The sequence below is a fragment of the Dermochelys coriacea genome, chromosome 6 (genome assembly GCF_009764565.3).
Source record: "Dermochelys coriacea isolate rDerCor1 chromosome 6, rDerCor1.pri.v4, whole genome shotgun sequence".
Classification (NCBI taxonomy): domain Eukaryota; kingdom Metazoa; phylum Chordata; order Testudines; family Dermochelyidae; genus Dermochelys; species Dermochelys coriacea.
Genome location: NC_050073.1, coordinates 24,772,600 through 24,799,729, shown reverse-complemented (window position 1 = coordinate 24,799,729; position 27,130 = coordinate 24,772,600). Strand labels below are relative to the sequence as shown.

At 37.1% G+C, this 27,130-nt stretch overlaps 1 protein-coding gene across 2 annotated transcripts in view; it reads left to right on the top strand.

Moving 5' to 3' along the window:
* Positions 1-27,130, top strand: part of OTOG (otogelin) — a 173,636-nt gene that overhangs the window by 79,645 nt on the left and 66,861 nt on the right. For both annotated transcript variants that reach the window (XM_038405412.2, XM_038405411.2), the window contains exons 24-33: positions 4,657-4,764; positions 7,893-8,031; positions 11,553-11,687; positions 13,506-13,652; positions 13,928-14,047; positions 14,968-15,084; positions 16,553-16,709; positions 18,085-18,111; positions 23,099-23,266; positions 25,658-25,936. In XM_038405412.2, the coding sequence (XP_038261340.1) occupies positions 4,657-4,764; positions 7,893-8,031; positions 11,553-11,687; positions 13,506-13,652; positions 13,928-14,047; positions 14,968-15,084; positions 16,553-16,709; positions 18,085-18,111; positions 23,099-23,266; positions 25,658-25,936 (1,397 nt within the window). The remainder of the gene's footprint in view (positions 1-4,656; positions 4,765-7,892; positions 8,032-11,552; positions 11,688-13,505; positions 13,653-13,927; positions 14,048-14,967; positions 15,085-16,552; positions 16,710-18,084; positions 18,112-23,098; positions 23,267-25,657; positions 25,937-27,130) is intronic.

Here is a 27,130-nt window from a genome sequence, read left to right as displayed (position 1 = left end):
CACAAACCTTACACTCACTGAAATACTGACTCTGACTAAACTCTGGGCTGAATTCTGCCCTCAGCTTACATACATGCAACTCACACAAAGGCAATAGTGTGGCTGGTGTGTAAAGATAAAATTTAGCTCAATGTATTTAATCAACACAATTTCCACACAATAAACACTCCTGAACAGTCACTAACTTTCTGAGGGCTTGTCTGATTGAAAAGTTAGTGCACAGCAAGCTGGGGTGTAAATTTGAAGCACACTAGCAGACAAAGAAGATGCTCATATGACAGTGGGATCAATCTGTCTGAGCCAACACCCACCTCCTGGAACAAATGGAGGAACTGAGAGGACTGAGGTTGATAGTCCAGGAGAGGGCAGAGAGGTGTGAAGAGCACAAAAGCATGGACATGGGATCAATCTGTCTGAGCCAACAACCACCTCCTGGAGCAAATGGAGGAACTCAGAGGACTGAGGTTGATGGTCCAGGAGAGGGCAGAGAGGTGTGAAAAGCACAAAAGCATGGACATTGAAGTATAAAGCATAGTGACCACTGACCAGGAAGCTTAAATCCCTGCAGAAGAATGGAGTAAGGCTTCAAGCACCCAGGAAGATGGTGTAAGGATGTGGATTCACCATCCAGTGAAGGATTTAGTATTGACAGCCACCATTACGGTGTTTGTGTCTACTGTAGAGTCTGCAGTACTTGTAGTAGCTTTTATCACTACTCAACAAACCCAGCTCCTACTGGAATAGAAAAAAGTAGAAGATAAGGTTATTGCAGTGGATAGGGTCGAAGAGGAAATGGCACAAATGCACATGCTAGAGGTCCAAAAGGTTAAGGTCTTGCAAAAACACAAATAAAGCACTCCTCAAGGGAGCAGATCTTAGCCCAAGCTATACTGCAGGAACAGGACCTGGCCCATCTCAGAACTGAAAAAGACATGGTGGAACAGCAATGTTTGTTGCTGCAGAAAGACTGACTAAGCTTCAGAACTTGCTTAAGGTCCAGCTGGGGCTGAAGTCCAGCATGGCTAAAGTTAAAGACCTGGGAAGCCTGAAGGCTGAAATAGCCATCCCGAAAAAAGGCTTGGAATCCTGCAGAGTGCAATCACTGCAACATAAAGATGGATTGAGCCAGCAGGGACCACAGGCTGATGAAATTCAGAGCTTCCTGGTCCTAGGACCAATGATATGGGATCACAACAAAGCTGCAAGGAAAAGCCACAACCTGCCCTCTGCTAAAAAGAAGAGCTCTACCAAAGGAAAAAGGATAATTTTATCTTCCTAACCTACTGAATGCCATTCATAAAATAGTGTGGGCACAAAAGGAACAAAAAGTGGATGTTGCCAAGTCAGATACTAAAAGCTGTGGGCAAAACGGTGCAATCCCTGGTTTTTGGTAACCTTGAAAGGGATCTGAACCTCAATAGATATATCCTTAACTCTGAAGGATGTTATTCCAGGAGGCTCCTCTCCAGGAGGTCAGGATGTTACATTAGAAAAGTTTCTTTGTGGTGAAATCTCTGTTCTGTTAACCACACTGGAGATGGTAAAGAGCTTCAACTATCTGATAATTTCATAGTAATTATGACATGCCATGGACTATGGAGGACTCTCAAAATCCACCAAGGTTGGATAGTAGCTCACAGGGGGTGCCAGGGTCGAAAAAAGGACTGTGGTACCACACCAGTGGCTAGGAGGCACTCAAGAGGTGAGTCTCCCCATTACAGATACAAAATGGGAGGGTTGCACAAGATGCCTGACACTTTGCAACCCTGTCAACCAATAATAAAAAGTTGACTATTCAAGAGTTCTAAAGTGCCCTTACAATTAATTAATTTTACAACAGCATAATTCTGCAAGCAAGAACACTCTCCAGGAACAAATTAACTAGGCCAGCAAGTGAATCCTCTACAATGGGGCCACTAGGTGCTACAGTAATGCTAATAATAAGCACAGGGTACATCAGTTTTGTTGTACCTCTCTTTCTCCTGTCAGCTAATAGGGATGTTGTTCATGGCATTGTTGTACTCTCACAATAGCTGGTATATGTAGTTTCCCTCCCTCCTGATACCCTTGCATCATGGGCGGATCATTGCAGGCAAAATCTGAGGAGTTTGCAGAGGGAGTGAGAGAAACCTCAGAGGCAGGTTTGTGGGTGGGGCCAGAGTATTTCACTGGCCATATGACTTTGCATAAAGGAGGGAAGCGAGTGCACCATGCACTGAGCCTACAGAAGGCCCAACACTACAGTAGTGACCATGGAGTGACTCTTTTGCTGGTGCATCCTGTGGAGCTGATTCTTTACTTCTCAAGCTCAGGTACTTGAGCTTGGCAAAAGTGAGAAGCGTTTATCCCTTAGGCTTTTATTCACTCAAAAATGCCATTTTTGCTTCTAATAATTCTCCCCTCCACCCCCTTGGACATTATTTAAATGAATGCAGGAACCTAATAGGGTGGCAGTGAATTTGATTCAGTACAGGTTGAGTTTGATGAAGGAAGCTATACCCTTAGCACTGATCTTTAGGTTGCACATAAATAGGTGTAAGAAATACTGTCTGATACTTCAGAAGAAAAGGGAGAGTTCTGGGCATATCTAGATGGCATATTATGAATTCTTAGATCATTGAAATCAACCTAGTTCTTTGGCTATACAAGAGAGAGAGCTGTTATCGCTTATTTTATCCAGTGTAATATTACAGAGATGGAACTTGCATTTGGTCTAAGCTTGTCAATGTGATTCTCTTTGTCTCTGAATGTGGCCTATTCAGTTTGTAGCTTAAACCAGTGGGAATTTTGGTCTTGTAGTTAAACTGTCCAATAAGTGACAGGAAACTTGAAATGGGTATAACTTACAAAGGACATTTCAAATGCTCTAAAGAAAATTACAGTCTTTCAGTTTAGTGATTTCTTGTTTTCCTGATGTTGTTACCGTGTTCCCAGTAAAAGAGCCCCAGACTGGAGAAGTTCTTGTTGTTTTTTGTTTTAAATCATACTGAATTGGGGTCTAGGTTATAGTCACAGAACTTAGTTTACAAAATGCTAATTCATCCAGTGTACACCAAGAACAAGTGATGTGATGAATGCATTTAATGCAATAATTTAATTTTTCCTCTGCGTTCCTGCAGAGAAAAAAATGGTGGCACCCACCAACCAGTTTGTCCATGATATGACTGTCAATGATGAGCTACTCCCCTGACTCAGATAATCTAGCACACATATATTACAATGGTGAGCAACAGATATGACTTTTCTGAGTAAATTGGACTAGTCTAATGGATTTTCTCAGGGAAATTCTCTGCATGCATGTAGCAGAGAAGAACTTTTATTCTTAAAAACTACTTACTTTTCAAAGAAACCAACATCAGCCTGGCAGCAATACTTACGATTATTTCTTGCCCAAAGCCAGTAAATGTCTAAACTCTCCTTTAAAAAAAAATTAAGATAATTTTAGATCCTATGGGGCCTTCAAGGGATCCCTCTCCCCTTTTCTATTCAATTAGCATGTTTTTCTCCACAATTTCTGTACAGGAATAGGAGTTTGCACTAGTAGAACTCAATGCAATCTGGAGTCATAAGGATTACAACGAAGGGTCTACTTCCTACTATTGTATATAATTAAGGATTCACATTTTTAAAAAAATTCTCATTTCTCATTCTATAAAGCTTTTTCATTGGTGGTAACTGAAACTTCTGAAATCCATTAATGTGTCTGTGGGACCTTTTTGAATTCACATCATCAAATGGTACATCAAATTGTACACGAAAAAAATGTACACACAACTTTTATGTTTGATTCACTGGAGAATTGTTACTCTGTTCTAATAGTTCATTTATCATTTACTGTGTATTTTTCAAGTATTTGTGTAAATTTAAATAATTCCATGTATTAAGTCCATCTTTCCTGTTTCCATTTATTTATCCCTGGTATGTTGGTTTCAGAGTTTTATTTTAAATTTTGTATTTGTTGCTATATTTTGTGTTGGTGAACAAGAATTCTCCCTTTCTTCATATGTTGTTAGAATCCCCAGACATTTTCCCGTACGCTTCTTGAAGCTCCAATTTTTTATCTATTATATCAGTTACTATCTTTATAACATGAGTAAGAAACGCAAGACCTGATTCTGTAAAATATGCATGCATGTGATTAACTTTACTCTTGTGAGTATTCCCTTTGAAGGCAATGGGGCCACTCACAGTGCAGAAGGTTAAGCATGTGTGAGGAGAAAATACTGGTTATCAAAGAGCTCTTCAATCTAGCAAAAAAAGAAATAAGAACCAATGGATCAAAGTTAAAGTCAGACAAATTCAAGTTAGAAATAAGGGACAATTTTTTAACAGTGAGGGTTTTAACCATGGGAACAAACTGCCAAAGGAAGTGGTGGATTCCCCATCTCCTGATGTCTTCAGAACAAGACTGGATGCTTTTTTGGAAGATATGTTTTAGTCAAACACAAGTTACAAAGGTAAAAACTTGTATTAGGAACAAAAAATGTATTTTTGAGTTCCCAAAAGAATTTAAAATTCTGCTGCTGCTGCTGCTTTTTAAAGAAAAATGTTGTGGAGTTCATTACAAATTATTTAAAAGAGCAGTGAAAAGATTTATAAATGTATAGATCTGAAAAATATATTTGCATTGAATGCATACTTGATGTTTTCTGACAGCCTTGTTAAACATGGTGATGCATGCTTTGAGCCAGGTGAATGCCCATGTTCATGGAAAGGAAAGGAGTACTTCCCAGGTGACAAAGTCATTTCTTCCTGTCATACCTGGTAAGCAGAAAGCTGTCTGGCTGTTTAATCTCATGTTAGAACCTTCCTTAGCTGATAATTAGTTATTTTTCTGTTTTGCTTTACTGTTCTTGATTATATTTTTCAAACCAGTTTCTAGTATTTCATCTCCAGTAATTTTATTTTTACATTTGTTTCAAATAAATGTTAAAAATAGAACTTTTTTTTAAGAACTGGAACATTATCACAAGAGACTCCCAAGTGACTGAATAACAGTATATTATTTGGAAAAAGGGAGTAGCATTATAGGCAGGAGTTAGAAGAATCATAATCTTGACTATCAGTATCCCAAGGTATAAAACACAAACACATAGGGCCAAATTGAGAGGTGAGGTAAATGGCAGGGTAAGTTGCACATTGGTAAGACGGCCTAAATGGGTATATATTGGTATAAGTTACATGCCAAGGGGTCAGAAAGGGGGACTGTATTGCAACTAACAAGAGTGCAAAATAAAGCAGAATTGGAGCCTGCTTTCATTTGCACCCACTTCTACCTTCTTGACAATTGCTTCTCCTGTTAAAACCATTCACTTCTACTCCTTCAGTTCATATTATATGAATCGGTATAATTCAATATGATTAGTCACCATATACAGTACTATCTATTGTATCAGATATTTCACAGGATGAATCCAACCCATAGTTTATTCATGAACTGAGACTTCCATTCATTTAATCAACAGGTATATCAGATGTTTCAGAGTAGCAGCCGTGTTAGTCTGTATTCGCAAAAAGAAAAGGAGTACTTGTGGCACCTTAGAGACTAACAAATTTATTAGAGCATAAGCTTTCGTGAGCTACAGCTCACTTCATCGGATGCATTTGGTGGAAAAAACAGAGGAGAGATTTATATATACACACACACACACAGAGAACATGAAACAATGGGTTTATCATACACACTGTAAGGAGAGTGATCACTTAAGATAAGCCATCACCAACAGCGGGGGGGGGGGGGGGGGAGGAGGAAAACCTTTCATGGTGACAAGCAGGTAGGCTAATTCCAGCAGTTAACAAGAATATCAGAGGAACAGTGGGGGGTGGGGTGGGAGGGAGAAATACCATGGGGAAATAGTTTTACTTTGTGTAATGACTCATCCATTCCCAGTCTCTATTCAAGCCTAAGTTAATTGTATCCAGTTTGCAAATTAATTCCAATTCAGCAGTCTCTCGTTGGAGTCTGTTTTTGAAGCTTTTTTGTTGAAGTATAGCCACTCTTAGGTCTGTGATCGAGTGACCAGAGAGATTGAAGTGTTCTCCAACTGGTTTTTGAATGTTATAATTCTTGACGTCTGATTTGTGTCCATTCATTCTTTTACGTAGAGACTGTCCAGTTTGGCCAATGTACATGGCAGAGGGGCATTGCTGGCACATGATGGCATATATCACATTGGTAGATGCACAGGTGAACGAGCCTCTGATAGTGTGGCTGATGTGATTAGGCCCTATGATGGTATCCCCTGAATAGATATGTGGACCCTCTGTCCACATATCTATTCAGGGGATACCATCATAGGGCCTAATCACATCAGCCACACTATCAGAGGCTCGTTCACCTGTGCATCTACCAATGTGATATATGCCATCATGTGCCAGCAATGCCCCTCTGCCATGTACATTGGCCAAACTGGACAGTCTCTACGTAAAAGAATGAATGGACACAAATCAGACGTCAAGAATTATAACATTCAAAAACCAGTTGGAGAACACTTCAATCTCTCTGGTCACTCGATCACAGACCTAAGAGTGGCTATACTTCAACAAAAAAGCTTCAAAAACAGACTCCAACGAGAGACTGCTGAATTGGAATTAATTTGCAAACTGGATACAATTAACTTAGGCTTGAATAGAGACTGGGAATGGATGAGTCATTACACAAAGTAAAACTATTTCCCCATGGTATTTCTCCCTCCCACCCCACCCCCCACTGTTCCTCTGATATTCTTGTTAACTGCTGGAATTAGCCTACCTGCTTGTCACCATGAAAGGTTTTCCTCCTCCCCCCCCCCCCCCCCCCCCGCTGTTGGTGATGGCTTATCTTAAGTGATCACTCTCCTTACAGTGTGTATGATAAACCCATTGTTTCATGTTCTCTGTGTGTGTGTGTGTGTGTATATATAAATCTCTCCTCTGTTTTTTCCACCAAATGCATCCGATGAAGTGAGCTGTAGCTCACGAAAGCTTATGCTCTAATAAATTTGTTAGTCTCTAAGGTATATCAGAGTTATTCATTTTCAAACTAAATATATTACATGTGGCATAGATACATATTAAGAAAAAGAAAATATATAACATACTATATTTAGTTTGACTGTTGTTGCTATGCTACAATTATATCAAGGGGCTGAGTCCTGAAAGTCTTTTTTTGGGAAAAATTTCCCAAAGTGCCCAAGTTCCATTTTCAAAAGAGACTTGGGGATTCTAGCTCCTAAGTCTCATTGAAAGCCTTCTAAATGCTTGTCAGCTTTGAAAATGGAATTTAGGTTCTAAGGCTCACATAATTAAATATACTTAGGTGCCTATCTTTAGTTAGGCATCTTTGAGGATGTGGGCCTAAATCACTTAGGCAAATCTCAATTTTTTCTATCATGCAAAACTCCCTTAAATTAAGGACAGAGTAAGGACTTCTGGAACTGGACTGACTACAAATGTGTCACTAGCTGATTCCAAGATTCAGCCTCTGTTCAAACAACTATAATGTATGCAAGCTATTCCTTGATACATGTATTTGATTTTTTGTTGATGTGAACTACTATGTAACATATTAAATTGATAGTGAGGCCATTTTCTTTTTACTGGTTCAATACAAGAAATGCCAGTGTCTGATACATTATGGAACCTATGGATTCAACATACAGTTCAGTGGATGTAAATTCAAACTATCAATTCAACATGTAATTTTTTTTTCAGGGTGGGTTTTATTGATATCATTACTTCATAACATTTCAGTATGCAATCTATCCACACTCCTAACACTTTTTAGAACTATATTTTTACTGGTTTTGCTTTTTTATTAATATTTCTAATCTTTGAAAAATGATCAGTAAAATAACTGTGATTATTTGTCAGTTTCTACACTTGATATTACACTATTGATCATACTTTTTCAGTATCTGCCAGCATGGGTCATTTCAATGCATCTTCCATCCCTGCCCATCAATGTGTACTGCATATGGGGATCGGCATTACAGGACATTTGATGGACTCACATTTGACTTCATTGGAGCTTGTAAGGTTCATCTAGTTAAGGTGAATTTTTTCTAAAGTCTCCCCAAATCCAGATAAAAAATTAAATAGGGGAAATATCTGCAACTTGCAAGTCTTGTAAAGATTTTTTGCTACTTTTTCAAAAATCTTCACTTTAATATCACATTATTGTTTCATTTGTATGATTAACATTATAGCGTTTTACACAAAAAATTATTTGCATTAATGTTGAACAAAACATACCAGCAGGAAAAAAGACAAAATGTACACATCTATGGAAACAAATGAAAGCAGATGGGGCCTGAGGATCTCCAAGTTCCTGTGACATGCATTCAGCTTCCATTCCACCTCTTGCTTAACTGTACATTATGTTGATGTTTCACCTGTCACTTTATGAACTTTGTTGCTGCTAAGACTTTGGACCATGAATTAGTTAGAATGGTCTGAGGTTCACCCAGGCCAGTAAAGAGTTCAGTCAACATCTGTCTTATAATCCTGGGTATCTTGTGGCTGTACAGCTTTGGTCCAGAATTCTTACCCCAACAGCTTACCAACAGCCCATGAGCCTCAACCTGGCTTTGCCCAACTTGGTTACTTCTTGAAGACTGACCTTAGTACCCTTCTAGCCCTGAATTTGCCCCAATATCATCCTACTGCAGGGACCAGTCCTTCTCACTAGAACCTCACAGAAAATGTATTAGTGTAACATTCCAACTTGTCAGCTTGCTAGAAGCACACACTTTATTGAATTTATGCAGCATCTTTGATTTATAATTAAATCAAATGAGTTTATTCACAAAGGAACATGGCTTAAGTGATACCAAGTAAAAGAGATAAAGATATAGACACAAGCACATAAAAGTGCTTACAAGCACGTAAAAGTGAAAAAAACACATCTAAAAGTCTAAAACATAATCTAGCAAGATCCTGTCTTTGTTCAAAATGATTTCTCTCACCCACAGCCTCCCTTCCAGTTCTTCACTGGCTGACCTGGCCAGGAGATCAAATTACAGAGATCAGATTGCTTGGTTCCTTTGTTTCCTTACAGTGAAGGATAAAGATAGAGTCTGTCTTTGTCCCTTATATTACCAAAGGAATTGTCTTTGCCTTACAAGTCAGGAAAGCCTCCTGGGGATTCAGTCTCCTGTGTCTCTTTGGGGTGCAGGAGCCATGTTAATCCTCTGTCTCTTGAGTTCAGACTCTAGATAACACCTGTTGGTTTAGCTTGATGGCTTTGTTTACTGCTAATATGTAAATTGAGGTAAACCCATATTCCTTTGTGTCTGACAGATGTTGACCTGAATTTGATGGGTTAATTGCTATGGCTCACCACTGATTGCATCCAACCAGAAGATTTATAGGTTCTTATCCAATTCAGACTATAGAGATCGAGAACTCAGAGAATTCTATATCAGGAGAGGACTCTCAGGTTGCTTGGCAAGAACGCGTACACTGAGGACAATACCAAATTGATAAAACCTTTATTGGAATTAACATAAAAATCAGAAATGCAATGAAACTTATAACTGCAAAACAGTAAAAGAATTCCAGAACTCCTGGTGGTACCATTTCTATTATAAGTACCTTGACCTAACATACTCACACTCTTCTTTGAGGACCCGGTAATAGGAAGTGAAGGACCAGCCTCATTCCTGGCATGCCCGATTACGCGATGGTGCTGACTTCCCCAATGGTTAGGAATGTTGAGTAGTTATACTATATTGCACAAACTGAGCTGATAGTGTGATAGAAGATAGTCTCTAGAGTATAGGAGAATTGGAAAAAGCACTCCAAGAAACCAAAGCTTCAGGAGTTAGAAGAGCCTAGAACTTAGAAGAGCCTAGAAGATCCCTCTTACAAGGTATTTGATAGGATCCTGACCTATGTAATTCAGGCCCAACCTACTATACCCAAATCTTATTTACGTACACTGAGAAATTTATGGGTACCCTTCTCCTTTTGCAGTGGTTCCCAAACTGGGGTTTGTGAACCCCTGGGGGTTTGCGAAATGTTACAGGGTTCTCGGGAAAAAATTCCCTAATGGCGGCCAGAGGTCACCCTAGGGATCCTGGGCAGCACAGGGCCAGCAGCCCAGAGCCCTTGGACTTCCAAGGGCTAAGCAGATCAAAGCAAGCATATATATCACAGTGAGGAGATTTAAACTTCAAGACTCCTTATAAGAAATGGAAAGGGAGGTGGATATTTTTTGCTGTTTTTAAATTAAATAGGGCAGCTAGTATTGTTTTTTAAATTATTATGAAGAACAAGTTTAAGCTTTGTTGTAACATGCGTTGTTTGCCTGGACTGCTCAAGACCTGAATGCTTGTGTAGGAGGAACTCTTTGAGTTGGCTTCTTAAATACCTTCATGCTGTTTCACATCTGACATTCCTTGATGAAACATAGGATCCTTGTCTTATAACAGGCTTATTCAAAGTGATACATGCTACGAAAGTGAGATCTTGGAAGCGTGTTGCCCTTTTCATAATGTAATACAAATACTATAATGATAAATAATAATTATTAATAAATAGTGTGTAATAAGCATGTCATAAAAACAAATGTTATATTTCCAAGATCACTGCTTTTATAATGTATACTCAGGTAAAGGAGAAAATCCCTGGAAATATTCATTTTTAGGAGGGGGTTTGTGAGACTTGACATTTTAGTGAAAGGGGTTCACAGGTTGTTAAAGTTTGGGAACCACTGTCTTATAGGTTAGTGGATTATGACACTTACTTTCTAAATATATTAATAAGGATTATCTCACTCCAAAACTCACTCACTGCTAGGCTCTCTTGATGACCTCCAAGTTGTGGTGTACCCTGCGGTTACCAACCAGTTGTAGATGCCGAATAAACCTGTGATGTGATGTGGCTAGTTCCTCCCTTTGGTTCTCCAAAGTTCAGGGACCATTCTCATCTGTGCCAAAGGTTGCCAGCTTTTATGCTGACATATTCATAACTGATTATACTTTTTGCTATATAGCAGATCTTACTGGAATTAACAGGCTGGTAAGCTTCTTAAATTGCATCATTTCAGCAAAACTTATTATTAGGAAACACATGCCTCAACACGTCCTAAATTCCAAAGAATTAATACTAATAAAATATAAGAATAAAATGGATTAATTTCAGAAAAAGAAACATATTAATTGATATTGCTGGCTGGATTAGTAGGATATAATAGCTAGCAAAATAATCCTATGGGGTACACAGACCTGTTTATTACCATTACCTAGCCTAGGCTGTCTTTGTCTTAAACATGTTCTTGTAACATCATACAGAGGGAACTAATAACTTCACATATAAGGTTAACACATGCATTTTCCAGTTATATTAATAACCAACATGTTACTAGCTTTCATATGATACATCACAAGGCATATTTTGTACAAATATTATTGCAGTCGTGTGTAAGGTGTGAATACAGGAATGCCTAGGGTGAAATATACTTATAGCACATTGAGGTTACTGCTACGGAAGAGAAAAAAATAATCATGCATAACTATAGCAGTGTATTATTAATTCAGTTTACATATTTTGTGTTGTTTTTTTTCCTGCAGAGCACTTCAATTACTAGTTTTTCAGTCATTACAGAAAACGTAAACTGCTTTAATACTGGAATAATTTGCAGAAAGTATATTTCCATTAATGTTGGAAAATCTTTTCTAACATTTGATGACGACACTGGAAATCCAGTAAGTTTCACTTTTTAGCCCTGCAAAAAAGGGAAAATGTATATTTGGGACTGGATGGTCTTGTTTCTATACAAATACTTAAAAACTACACTAATTAACAAATGCTTGAATCTATTATACAGTAAATGCTGATTGCATTTGGCTAGTCCCTTGGAATCACTGGGTGAAATCTAGGGCCTGTGTTATGCAGAAGGTCAGACTGATAACCGTAATGCTTGTTTCTGACCTTAAAATCTATGGGTGAAATCTTGGCGCCATTTAAGTCAATGGAAGTTTTGCCATTAACTTCGCTGATCAGGACACGCAAATGCATGAGGACAGACACAGGGATGGGCTTTAAGAAGCAGGTTGCAACATTATTCAACTTAGTGCTTCTTTTTGGTGTTAATCTATCCCGTCTTCCCATAACAGGCATTTAGGTGGATCCACTGTGGGATTTATAGGGCTCCTATCATAAAGCCTATAACTGTCTACCCCTATGATTCAGCTTGCTCTGCTGAATCATCTTCCCCTTCCCCTACAAAGGAGATTAAAGGTACCAAAGAACAACCTTTTTCTATGAAGACTCCAGGTCTCCCCTTTTCCTTTAGGCCTGAGGCCCATCAGCAAAATCCCAGATTTCTTATTTCTGGGCACTGGCCCTTTTTGTCCATATTGGATGCCGGCTACAATTTATGATGTACTAAACATTTATACAATTTCCAATATTACATTTCTAAATCCAATTTCAATCCTTTCCGATCCATGGTGCTATGAGGAAGGTGAAAAAAACTACCAGCTTCAGATAATTTGGTCCCAATGGGAAAAATTCCTTCCTGACCCCTAAAACAGAAAGTCGGAAGGACCCACAGTATTCTAAAAAACATTGTTCCCTACTATATAACTATGGGGAGTGAGGGTGGGTTCAGCTAAAGTGGGACAAGGAGATTGAGAGGTCCCAGGCAATGGTTTCAATTAATGATTGTGCGGAGCAAGAAAGCAGTTGGTGTCCATTTCTCTCTGGCCAGCCAACAGGTAACATAACACCCAGGGAAAGGAGGGGCCTACCCCTGCGAACTTTTCTCCTTTAATTCTAAAGCTGTCTGGCACTTTGTGGATCCAGTCAAGTCTCCCACCCATTAAAGTGGCAATTCATCCTATGAATCTGGATTTCAGAATTCTCCGTACAATTGCATAAAATATATGCCAGTTTCTACTGTGCTCCACCATTTGGGCTGATTTTTCTTTACTATAGATCAGATTCTGCTATCTTTATACAGAATGTTATTGCTAATGTAATTAATTATAATTAATATATACAAGTTTTACTCAGTGTGAGAAAGGATGGCAGACTCTGTCCCTATATAGTTCAAGAAAGCACTCAAATATATGATTACATTAATCTTTATTCAGGAAAGCACTTAAGCACATACTTAAGTCTTGTTGAATTCAATGGAACTTCAATCACTTTTGAAAATCTCATCCCATGGAACAGCTGAGTTTAATTTTGCAGCTCTCGGGCACCTGTTCAGCATTTTTAGTATCCTACCCACTCATACTCTCATTGACCCTGAAAATGTGAAAAATCATAGATGTTCGTTTAAAAAAATCCCAAACACTCAAAAAAACTGTATAAATCAGGTAATCCACAAAAAAATCCAGCATTAATCATGGTAAAAATCCTGTTCATTTATTCCTCTGTGATAAACACTCAGTATTGGGACAAATTTTTAAATCATCCCCATCGTTCATTTTATTGATGTCATTTGTTTCCTGACAAGCAGACACTCTTTAAAGACTTTACTTATATTATGTGATGGCTTATTTTGTTTTGAACAGAGTCCATCTAGTTACATAGACAAACTACAAAAAATACACTTATGGAAAGCTGGATTTTTCACACTTGTTCATTTTCCTAATGAACACATCACCATTCTATGGGATCAGAGAACAACTATTCACATACAGACTGGACCTCAATGGCAGGTAAGCAGAGATCAACACTCTTAAAGTCATTTATATGGTACTGAAAGACTAACATAACTATCTGACCATGGTTCAGAGAATAGACTAGAAGATCTACCAAACAAATCTGCCAACTCAAACAATTCTATAGTAAATTGAATTAATATGAAGTAAATGATCAAAATTTGGTAAAATTATAAGCAACTGAAAATGGGTGATTATAATGGGATATGACAGGCAACCTTAATAATAGATAAAGCTAGTAGCATTGACTAATACATATAATTTTTTTTTAGGGTGAACTGACTGGATTATGTGGAAATTTTGACTTGAAAACAATAAATGAAATGAGGACTCCAGAAAATTTTGAGTTAACAAACTCTCAAGAGTTTGGAAGTAGCTGGTCAGCTGTAGAGGTAAATAATAACAGGAATGGCTTTCCTAATAAATCCTTGTTGTGTAACACTTTACAGCTCATCAGCCTCAGAACCAATAATTCCATTCCTGGGAATCCCAGCTCAGTTGCAAACCGTATTTACAATATCTACTGACCTTGTTATAATAACTAATTAAAGTGAAGTGGGAAAAAAAGGACAGGAAGTTTTTTCTTCCTAAAGCACTAATACATGGAGGATTGATGTGCAGTATTCTGTTTTATGTTTGTTCTAAATGTACTGCAGTTTTTCATTAAATTTAGAACTTTGCTCAAAGAGTAATAGAAACACTTAGAGAAACAACTCTCTAAAATATTCCCATCTTTTGCACTATAGAAAAGCTGTATTTAAAAACTTGTGTATTTTAAAGTATTTTATATGCAGTATCTATATAAATATTTATTTTAAATGAATTAATGTTGAATATTTCATTTACCAGAAAGAAACCATGCATTACCAAATACATATGCACTTCTGAGATTGCTATTCAAAAGTCCAATCGAAACTTTTTAAAATAAAACATAAGGCTTGCTTATATGAGTAATCTTTATTATTCATGCAAGCAGGACTACTTGTGTGAGTAAGGCTTGGACCCCAACAAAGTCAATGTATACACCTGTTGCTTTGTTTTTCCTTTTCCCTCAGAACAAGTGAAACATTTTTCCACAATGGGCTGTTCCTTCTTCGCATATTTACCTTCCTCTATTTAATAATAAGTCTTAGGCTGTCTTGACTACTACAATGAGTGCTTTAGAAATTATGTATTTGATTTGTGCTCACATGACTTATTTGAAGTCTGATTTTTTTTTTTTAAAAAAAAGGTTAGGTTTTGAAAGTTCAGATAGCACAGTGGTTGTGAAACAAGTTTCTGGAGGGGGTGACAATTTTGCTTTCTGGTTTAGTGTGTTGACAGCTCTGACATTCGAAATCCATGCAGTTTGAACCCACTTAGAGAGCCATTTGCCAAGAAGGAATGTGGGATACTGTTAAGTGAAATGTTTGAAGCTTGCCATCCAGTGGTGAGTAGTGATCACAAATAAAATGATGTGAAGTTCTGTGTATATGATTAAAAAGAAACCTTACATCACTTTAAATCCCAGTTCTATTTAACATGACAGAGTGAGAGAGAAAACATGATCAATATCTGTTCTGATCCATTAGCATTTGCTCATTTACATGTTTCATAATGATCTCATGCTCTCATCTGATCTCCAGTTCATCTAGACATATTTAACTAACTTGATATACTATAGGGCCTGACTGTGCAACTCTTACATTAAGTAGGACCTTGCTTTAGTCCCATTAAAACTGATGAATAAAGGGAGCCAGATGGGGCCTATAGGGGTCTTACCCCTCCTCCATCCACCAGGTACATATGCATCCATACATCTACCTGCTGGATTATTTTATTTACATATATATATATATATTAGATATAGAATAATAGTCACCTATCAGACATTTTCTGAACCTAGTTAAATAAGCACAGTGCATTGCTGAGCCACGTGAGCCCTGAAGAGTTGCCTCCTAGAATAAATGAAATACATCCCCTCACTCAGGCAGAAGTCAAAGAAAATAAATGAGCCATACAAATTGCCCTGAAAGTCAGCAGACTTGGGCTCTGGTGGAGCAATACCTGCCCCAAGATGTTGAAATCTAGGAACGGTTAGTACCCTGGGCCATGCTTAAAGGCCTTTTGCTTATCTTAGTTGTTTAAATGGCACACAGGGAGTAAGGTGGTCTCTTCACAGAAGATAGCTAAGACCCATATAGCGGTTATAATGTAATTTTAGCTGGTACAAATATAATGATGCAAATGTTGTAACATTCTCCATGTCGTTTGGTCTGTTAAGCTTTTTGTTTTTGCACTAGGTTCTAAACATCCCACAAGTGTAGATCCATGTAGAGAGCACTTTACAATATTTCAATGAGAAAACTTAGCACTGGTCATAATTGATTTTTCTTTTATGTTTGGTTACACACAGCAAGACGTCATGACAATAAGAGAACAAAAAAAACCCACAGAATTATTTTTATGAAATTGTCTAAATGGAGAACAGTTAATCACTAATTTCACCACGTTTGATCACTTATTAAATTATGTGTGTCCAGTAGTTCTTAACAAGCTTGCTAAATTTATTTATTTATGGTTAATTTGAGGAAATTAATATTTCTAATTTTAGTTTATTAAAGTTTAAATTACAAGTAAACACTGTTACCCTATCCCATACTTCAAGTCAACATAAATATCATATTACTGCATTGATTCCTATGTATCACTTGATTAATTCAATTGTACCACTAAATAGTGTACAAGTTTCTCATGACTATGATGATGCTTTGTGTTTTAGGCAGACACTTAAAATAACACCTGTCTTATTTTGAAGTCTTGTTAAATTGTCAAAGTCTGATAGCTCTGGATTGAGATCACTTGTCAAAGTCTATGTGAATTATTTATGTTATTACAATAACGTTTATGTTCTTCAGGTGGACGTCACCTGGTTTTATTCAAACTGCTTGACAGACACATGTGGTTGTAACCAAGGAGGTGATTGTGAATGTTTCTGTACAAGTGTATCGGCGTATGCACATCAGTGCTGTCAGCATGGAGTCATAGTAGATTGGAGGTCCCCCAGAGTGTGTCGTAAGTTTTCTCAACCAAGTACTGGGCGCAGCACATTGCCAGTCTATACATTGGATCAAGTTCTTAAAAAGCAACCAAAGTTTGAGTCACATGAGCACATCCATTTTAAAGTCAGAGCAATGGCAGCAGAGCTGTTGGTTGGAGTCTCTAGTTCCAAAATGGAAGTAGATGCAGCCCTTTGCTTGGCTTCTATTCCCAGTTTGGGCCATGGGATTTCCACTGTGTGAGAACTGCTGGTCACTTCTATGTTTGTGGGTGACACACCAACATTTTCTTCTTTTCCCATTACCTTCTGGAGACCCAGCACAAGATATCCTATGTGATGTGGATGGATGGAGTCACTTGTGTGGATTTTTCACTGCTTTCGACATGTGAAGTGTCCCCAAAATAGCTGATATGAAGCTAGCTGTACAGAATATAATCACAGCATAGTCCAAATCCAAACTCAATTATTTTGGGTGCAAGAGATAAGAGGAGCGCCAAGGGTCAGATCTTAGAGTCCCCCTGCAGGAGAGAACAACTTTACATGCTTTAGAGCACTGTTCTGCACCTGCAATGTGGAGGTGGGGAAGGATTATAGAATGTTTTGAACAAGTGTAATTCAGGATTTAAAATATTGCTATATTATTGTTTGTTACGAATACAGTTTTGACAAGAGGCTGCATTGTACAGCACCTATCACAAACACATAGTAAAGATAGTCCTAGCTGCAAGGAGTTTATGGTCTAAGAATGCAAGACAGACAAAGGGTGGCAGAAAGGAAATATTTGTACATTATGATTGAGAAGAGAGGCACAGAGAGATTACGTGAGTAGCCTAAAATGGACACACAGGGAGCCTGGTAGAGTGGGGAAACTACATCATAGCTTCTGACATTGTAGATTATACACAGGTATTTTAATGTCAGCAAGGAAAGATTAGGAGTACTTGTGGCACCTTAGAGACTAACAAATCAGATGCATCCGATGAAGTGAGTTGTAGCTCACAAAAGCTTATGCTCTAATAAATTTGTTAGTCTCTAAGGTGCCACAAGTACTCCTTTTCTTTTTATGGATACAGACTAACACGGCTGCTACTTTGAAACCAAGGAAAGATTGTAAAGCTGAGACTTGACCACTAGAGGTCACAAACAGATAGCCTTATGTGTTTGCAGTGAATGTGTGCGCTGAGTTTAGTGCATTTTTACTCAAATGTTATAATGAATGCTTTGCCAATTAATTAAATTTTGTGCAAAATCTAAGTTAGTTGGCATTTGGTTTTGAGCAGCTTTGGTTTGTCCCTTCATTAGTGGGTTAAAGGAAAACTTGCTTTTCTCTAAATTTCAAATCTGCAAAATGTCTGTAGCTAAGTATTTCTTTCCTTTATATTTTTTTAGCTTATGACTGTGAATATTTCAATAAAGGTAAGTCCTACAATAATGATGAAGAGTTGATAAGAAAGCAAGAAAATATTTTGTTATTGTGTATAATTATTATCATTTTGAATAAAAGTAGAAACTTTGGATCCATGTTCATGAAGAGAAATGGAAGTTGCAAACACTATATTGTTTTAATGTTCAGGTTACTTTATTTTAGGTTTGCTTTGGTGTTTCCAAGAGCTAGTAATCATGGAATCTACTTCATATTGAACATAGCCCTACTTCACTAATATATAACTTATGTGCAATTAATGTAAATGTTTGAAGATCATAAATAAATAACTGTTCATTAAGTAACTAATGGCATATTTTATCTAATAGAATTTGTGTCAGCCAATCACATTAATATTATTGTTGACTGTTTCTCTTATGTGGTTTAAAAAATGTAACCAGTGAAAACTATTGTATTGTGGAAATGAATCCAACTCCAAAGTGAGGGGTGTTCAAATTCAAGATTTTGGTTTAGATCCATTTATAATTTATTAATAAAAGAATAGCTAATCAAGGACTAGCTTACGACATTATAAAGTGATAATAGCTTTAATAGTAATGTCTTTTATAAAACACTGAAAGATATTATTGATAAAGGAAAATGTGATGGAAACACTGAGGTCATAATATCCTAGATGTACTTTAAGAATCAATTCTCTTTCCCAAGACAGATGATGCAGTCACCATCAAAGGTGACGTACTGTGTTATAATCAGTCCACATTATAATAAATAAAAATAAAATTAACAAAAGCGATACATAATATCAGGGAAGAAGAGATAAAGGAGAATATATGGAAAATATACAGATAATCTACAGTTCATTTTGTTCTATGCAATCCCCAGTTTTGAAACAGATTTGGTTAATTTGTATCAGGAACACATTCCATATAATATGAGGTCCCTCAGTACTGTTTCATAATCTAAAAACAACAGATTTACATACATCTGAGCCTAGGAAATCTATTATTTTACCAAAGGCAGAGTATAATCTGGAATAATTTTACTGTGGGTTTCCCAAAACTAGTTACCTCTAAAGATGCCTAAAAATTGAACTGGTATTTAGTACTTAGGACCATAGTACTCTCTAAAACAGATACCTGATCGCTAAATGATCTAGTCTCCCATTTGTTTTTCCCTGGGCAGCCTCAAGAGGTAGCTAACTTTCAAGAGATAGTTGCTTGTTTGTGGCTAACTAAAACAATCTGATCTGAACAAATTTCAGGATTCAGAGTACCTTGTAAATTTGCCTGTTGAACCTGTAAAGATGTTTGTTTCTTTATAGATAGGCTTCAGACACTGAATTGGGATCAAAATGGAGCCAGCTCTCCAGAGGGAGATTGGTTTGGGCCTCCGGTAGAAGAGGCTACTTGTGCCTCTCTACCCTCCTTGCTCATCATACGAAAGGGCCAGAGAAAATCTGACTAAAGGATTTGCCTGGTGATAGGGATTTTTGAAAGTGTTTTCAATTTGAGCTGAATTGCTCAGACAAGTGTTATATAGTAGGTTTTTAACTGATACAGGAAAATGCAGTATTAAGGGATTATTGCCATTTTAAATTTCTTTTTTGTATTTTTTTTCACAAATGAAGTACCATATGACTGAAAGACTGCAAGTTTGAAAGTGTAATGTTCAAAATTAAAGGACTGGAAACACGCCGTACAGTGATTAAAGTCAAGGAGCTCAATTTGTTTAATTTAAGAAAGTGAAGGTTAAAGGGTAATTTGATCACAATCTATAAGTACCTAAATGGGGAACAGAAATTTTGTTAACGGCGTCTAGCAGACAAAGGTATAACAAGATCTAATGTCTGGAAGTTGGAGCTAGAGAAATTCAGACTGGAAATAGGGTACACATTTTTAACAGTGAGAGTAGTTAACTAGAGCTGGGTGAAATTTTTGGCTGAAATTTTTTTCAGTGAAAAATGCAGATTCAGTCACTCTGAAGCATTCTGTAAATTCATATCAGTTTCATTGAATTGTTTCAGTTAATAAAATCCTAAAACAAAAATTCCAAATATTTGACATGTTGTTTTGACATTTTCAAGAGGAAATGCTGCGAATTTTTTGATTTGAAATGACTTTGTTTCATAATTACTTTTAATTGTATTAAAAATGAATCATAAATGTTTGAAAATAATCCAAATTGAAATAAAACGTATAGATTTTGCTGAAATTAAATGCTTTGTTCAACCCCAAATTACTCTTTTTTTTTTTTTACTTTCAATGTGCCAAAAATTTTGAAAAATGCTGTTTTTGATCTGACCTGATTTTTTCTCCAATTTTTTGGAATTGCTAGCAAACTAAAAAATCTGTTATTGCTCAGATCTATAATTTAACCATTGGAACAGTTTACTAAGGATTGTGGTGGATTTTCCATCACTGGAAATTTTTTTAATCAAGATTGGATGTCTTTCCAAAGGCATGCTAGAGTTCAAACAGGAATTATTTTGGGGAAGCCCAATAGGCTGATTTACACAAGAGGCAAGACTTGATTATCACAACTGTTCCTTCTGGCTTTATAATCTATGAAAAATTATTCTAATGATCCTTGGATGTAGCAAAATAAAATTAGATAATAAGGGGTACATTTTCAAATTGCGATGTTAGTTTTAACTGTTATTAAAAGCTGTGGGCAGATAATTACTGCAAGTTTGAGAATGCATGTGTGTATATCTATATGCCAATATATCCACCACATTTGTATTAGTAATAACCATGTGATAAATACATGTATCATATACCTTTCATCCCCTTCACCTGCTCTTTACCTACTAATCCATCTAATCAGGACTTGTTATAATAGGCCAAACAGTGCCATTAAAAAAAATCATCCTGCCACAAAACATATCTTCCTTCTCCCCAAATGGTTAGCCTGGCCCAAGGCTCAAGAAGGCTAAGATCCAGTCCTGGGCCAGTGACAGGCTTTTTGTGCTTAACAATGTCCTGACCTTAGAGCTGAGTATTTCACATCCCCCCCCAAAGCTGGAAACAGGTGCTTTTTATATTCCCAATTTATTAATGGGATTCAGTACATATTTCATGCCTTGAAAGAGCCTGAGATATCAGACTTTAATTCATGATAAGTATTAGTTATAGAAATGCCATTTCAGGACATTTTATGGCTTTTTCTGACCCCTGTACTTTGCATGCAGCAGAACTCAGAGAGCTGGCTTTAAGGAAGAAGGATATAAAAATAGTCCTACTTAATTTTTTTAAAATAATTCTAAAAATATGTTTTTCTACAATATTATTGGTATAAGCAAAATAGGTGATGGTGTGACATATTAGGAAGTATGTATCAGCATGTGTTTGAGATGACAATGTAACTTGCCCTTCGGCTTTGTCACTTATGAATAAGACATCCAATTTCAAATTCATACTGATAATACCTTTATGCCACACTACTACACCACTATGTGTGCATGTATACAAAAAGATAACATTATATATGCACTCTTACTATCCAAGAAGTTCATTTATACATGATGACCACTGTTAAACAGAGACAAGATGGGTGAGCTAATATCTTTTATTGGACCAATTTCTGTTCGTGAAAGAGACCAATTTTTGACATTACAAAGAGCTCTTCTTGAGCTCTGAGAGAGGTCTCAGAGTGAGTATTGTTAAACAGAGGTATTTATAATGTGATTTCAATCATGCTGTGAGCTAGTGAGTGGTAGCATCTTTATAATACAAATACATTAATCCTATAGCTGAAAATCATCTAATAAATGTTCACTATATTTCAGCATAGGTATTTAGCATTTAAATATACATTTGCTATAAGATACTACCAAACATATGCTAAATAAATCACATCAGTTGCAAAAAATGTTTGTATTATTTTGCATCTGTCAAATAGTTAATTTTCAAATGTAGTGTGAATCTTTACAAAACCTCAGAACATATGTATATGGATAATACACCCATTTCAAATTCAGGCTGATAGGACCCTTTTATACCTCACCATTCCAGCATTGTGTGTATGAAGTTATAGGTAATATAATTAGGCTTGGCAGATCCATTTTTTATATTTTTTGTAATTTTGATGGATAATATTAATATTTATTTTTAAGTCTGTTGAGATTTTTATCAACCTTTAAATTTTCATAGTTGAGGGAAATTATGGTATGGGGGGAGTCAGACAATTATTCAGTAACAGTGGACATTGAGATTCAAAAGGTAAAGCTTTATAAATGGTTAAAACACAAACTGTCAAAACATGCAAAATAAATATCCTTAAATCAACAAATCATACCTATGTTTACTATTCATTTGCTAGTCCTTTTGTAACAAATCTAGTCTAAATCATTAGATTTTGACTGTAATAAGTTCTTAAGCAGCTTTTTTCTTAATTTGCCTGTCTGTAAATTTTGATTAGTAGAAATATTTTTTCTGAGGTTTGTGTGTGTACAGTGAAATCGACGTTTACCAACATTTACTGATAGAAATCTAATCCTTCCAAGCTTAAATATAATATGTTCGTTCTTATTATCCATATCTATCCATAGATTCTAAGGCCTGAAGGGATCACTTAATTATCTAGTCTGGCCTCCTGCAAGATTATTGTCCACATGCAAATTTTGCTGTTGGGCACATAACCAGGAGCACAACTGAGGTGTCAGCTACATTTTATATTAGTTGAACCCAATTAAAAATGAAACCTAGAGGGATATATGGAGGTAGGGAGGAAAGGGGAAAGTTCTCACAAACCTTTCTGAAATGAAGTTGGAAATTTTTGTGCAGTCTAATTACAGCTAGTAGGTGGAAGTGTTTGTTTTTTGTTTTTGTTTTTTTGCGGGGTGGTTGTTGCTTCGTAAGGCACTGCCATTTCATTTTAGCATATGAAGCCTGGAATAGTTTTCAGGCTGGAGTTGTTCTTGTTTAATTTGCTACTACATGATTGCCTAAGATAATATATGAAAGCTCAAGCATTTGTGACACTCAACATGAAAGTTAATTTTGGCTTCTCTCTCAACAGTTCTGGGAAAGGGTCCCTACAAACTGGTCAGCTACTTGGATGGAGAAGTTGCAATGGCAGCCAAACTATTGGGTGGCTACGTTTTCCCAGTGAGAGCAGAAGATTTTGTTCCAGGAGATGCTGTGAGCTTTATGCTGACTTCAGGATGGTATAAGCCCAAAGCACATGGTAAAGTCACTGGTTTCAAAGTAGCAGCCATGTTAGTCTGTATCCGCAAAAAGAAAAGGAGGACTTGTGGCACCTTAGAGATTAACAAATTTATTTGAGCATAAGCTTTCATGAGCTACAGCTCACTTCATCGCTGTAACCTGAAAATAAACATAGATAAAGACAAAGACAGAGTGGGTAGTGAACACACATAGCAAATTCTCTCTTTGAATACAGTCCTGCACTTGAGGACAGAATTGCCGACAGACCTTTCCTCCGCAGCTATCAGCTGATTCTAACTTTAACAATGTCCACCAATCTCTGCACTCTGTGGGTTTTAATTGGATGATTCCAGCTTTATTATTAGATACTTTTAGTTTTCAAAACAACATTGTAACCCCCCGATTCCTAATGTGCCCTATGGCAGGAGAGGGGGATGGGGAAGATTGGAAGGACTGTTGTAATAACAGATGCTCCAGCCCATTCCTTGCTCTGTCACCTCTCATTTCCTGTGTCCTGGCATAAGAGAGCTATTTTGAAGCAGAACCATGCCTTGCACAGGGATTCACATCCCCTGGGTGGCCTCTTCAAATCTTGTCCACCTTTGCACACCAGAATTTCACCAGTTCAGCTGCCAGGGAGGTCCTCCACCTCTTCAGAGGAGTATGCAGGGTTTTCAGTACTTTATGATGCTGATGAAATACTGCAGGTATTTGCGCATCCAATTTCATTGCCATGGGAAAGTTTGTTATAATAAATATTTTAATGATCCTTAATGCCAGATGCACCAGAAATGTCTGATCCTGCTGATCAGGTCTCCAGAGAGCCTGTAAGGCATAGACTCTTCACCTTCTGCTTTCCATAGAGCAATGTGCTTCTCAGCTTTTTGTGTGGGACCATAGAATGGGACATTGTGGGCTGGCTGAGGGAATAGCAGGGCTCTAACTTGTGAGTCTGCTCCCAGTGTAGAACTGGCCCAAAATTATATGTAGGAGAATATAGAGGGTCAGGGCTGTTACTTCTGCTCTTGGTCTATAGCAGGAATCTCAGTTTTTCTGTACTAGTGCCCTGTATCCTGCCTTTGATTTGGGGAGAAAGGTTCTGTCTCCTTTTCCAGCCATGGACAGACCTCATCTACTCAGGCTTTACCCTGCCTACCAGGATTTGCCGACTCCATTATAACATTAAGAGGATGTCATTTAGTCATCTGGCCTTGGAGGAGTCTAACAAAATCTGTATAACAATTTCTTTGCATCATCAGCCCAATTATCTTGGAATTTCCTTCATGATTATCCACAGCAGCCATATGTAATTTGTAGTTTTATAAATTAGATAGTAAATTGTATCCCAGAAAAATGGGTAAATTTTGTTAGCTTCAGACCAGTGATAAAAGAAGACTGGGAGGTTTTGGTAATAAAGTAACTGTTGTATACAGAGCAGGTGATACAAATTGCATTGCAAATGTACCTGCTACAGCCAGTAATAGAAAAGATACTCTCTTCCATGCTATTCAATGTTTCAAATAAATAAATGTTATACTTGGGAGATAAGTGGTGCTCCAAAAATATGGTACAGAACATAATAAAACATCTGTTTAATGGAGATTATTTGTCCTCTGTGCCCTCTTTTAAAAGAAATATTATCCAGTCCTCAGGGGATAGTTAATTTTACAGTTGTTCTATGGTTATTTTAAACTGAATACCACAGTTTACAGAAGAATAAAATCAAGTAATACTGTGAGCAACAGGTGCTCATAATGGACTCAGTTCTTTCATTGAGCTGTACCTTACTCTGCACGTGGTCCCACAGAAGTCTGCTTGAAATCAGTGGGACTGTTATAGTGCTAAAGTACTGGTCAGCATGTAGAAGGTTGTGACAAAAGAGCCATTACTAGTACAAGGGCAGGCACATTCCAAATCTGCTTTTGTCCTGAGGATGGCTGGAGAGCCGACTGCTTGGAAACTGAAAACACGACCCTACAAACTGAATGTAAAATGCATTTTAGTTACTTCATTTTAAATGAATAATTGAGCTTTTGAGCTATAACTTCCAAATGGGTAAGCATAACTTTGTAAAACTGGTGAGACTGTATTTTAATTTTGGATAAGAATAAGGCTAACAAAAGTAGTGAACTGAAGTTATATGCTCACGGTGAGCTAGATTACTGCACCCTTGTGTTGACAAGTAACATACCATGCAGTATAGTCCCAGTGAAATCATTGGGGCTACCAGGTACTCGGTATGAGGAAAGCCAGCAACATGTATGCATATTTAATATTTTTTCTTAAAAGAACTGGGCCAAGTTCATCCTTACTGTGGACTCAAGTGGTATTGACTTTAGTGATGTTACACCAAAGATAAATCTGGCCCACTCTGCTTAGTCCAGTGAATATGTTGTTGTGTTTTTTTCAGATCCCAACTTGGTTTCATTTGAAACAGCTAACAGACCAAATTATTTTCTTCATTTGGCTTCCAATGATACCCTGCTTTTTTCCAAATGGGAAGATAGTGAAGAGTTCCGTAACAGATCAACCTTTGCTGTCCACAAGAACATGTGGCTCCCAGGATACAGTTCCTTTGAGTCATTTGCAAAGCCAGGATTCTTCATCCATCTTTCAGCTTCCTCAGTTGATCTTTTGAAATACAAGCATTCAGAGAAATTCAGGCTGTCTACTCTTTTTAAACTTGTAGGTAGGTACTAAAATTAATATTTTATGAACTATAATTTACTACTTTAACCACATTTTGAAAGCATGAGAACTTTGTGGGCCGCATTCTGCACTCATTTGCATGATCCAGCATTACTCGTTTGACTGGAATTACTCTAGATTTACATTGGTATAACTGAGAATTTGTGGTCTGATTCTTGTTACTCACCATTGCAAATTAGGAATAACTCAGTTGAAATTAATGGAGTTACATTTGTATAAAACCCAGTGTAAGTAAGAGGGAAATCAGGGGTTGTTTGACATTATAAACAATCGGGAAACTTAAATTGAAATTTAAGGGAGGATGTGGAATAGTAATGGTAGCAGTGGGGAAGATTATTTCATTTATGTCAAACAGCTTGTAAAATACAGATTATTGTATAGCTTCACACTTGCTATGGAGAGAAGTGGAATAAAGAGAACCATTTGCAGAGTGGGGTATAATAAAACACATATAGACTAAAAATTGTGAAAATAAAGCAGCTGAAGGAATGTGAACCAAGTTGTGGTAATGATTATAGTGAAGATGAATCTAGAAGGATGAAGTAAAGAGACACCATGTTGAGTTTCCCTGGAGAATTTTTTTTTTCTTTTCCATTTCCTTTTAGGTTCAGGAATCTTCTTATTTAATTTTTTGCATAAAGATTCCTGAGTAGATTTTTGTGGAAAGTTGTTTGGGCTGACATGACTCTAATGTCATAGTAGAGGTTGAAGTACAGCCTGGTTCATGAAACATAAATCAATACAACCTGCATTGATAAAGAAGAGTAGAGTTCAGAATTTTTTTCTGCAGAAAACTGTGAATTTTGTCAAAAAAACAAAAACAATTTTTTTGGTGGGGAGAGGTTATTGATTTTTCTATGAAATATAAAAAATGGAGGAAAATGTTTCATTTGTTGAAACCCCAATATTCAAGTGGAAAAAAAGTTTCATTGGAAAATTTTTGATCAGGTCTAAAGGAAAGTCTAGGCTTTAACATGGTAGTGGTTAGTACCTTTTTCATGTATGTCAGTGAGGGGACGCTCTGAAGATAGATCTCCACAGCATTGCTCCTATTCCTGGGACAAAAAAATGGCTTCTGTTCTAAGTGGGCAAGGAATAAGTGGGAGGAGCAGAGGACTGGCTACACTTTGCTGAATTATTTTCTACAGACCCTGACTATGCAGAAATTCAGTCA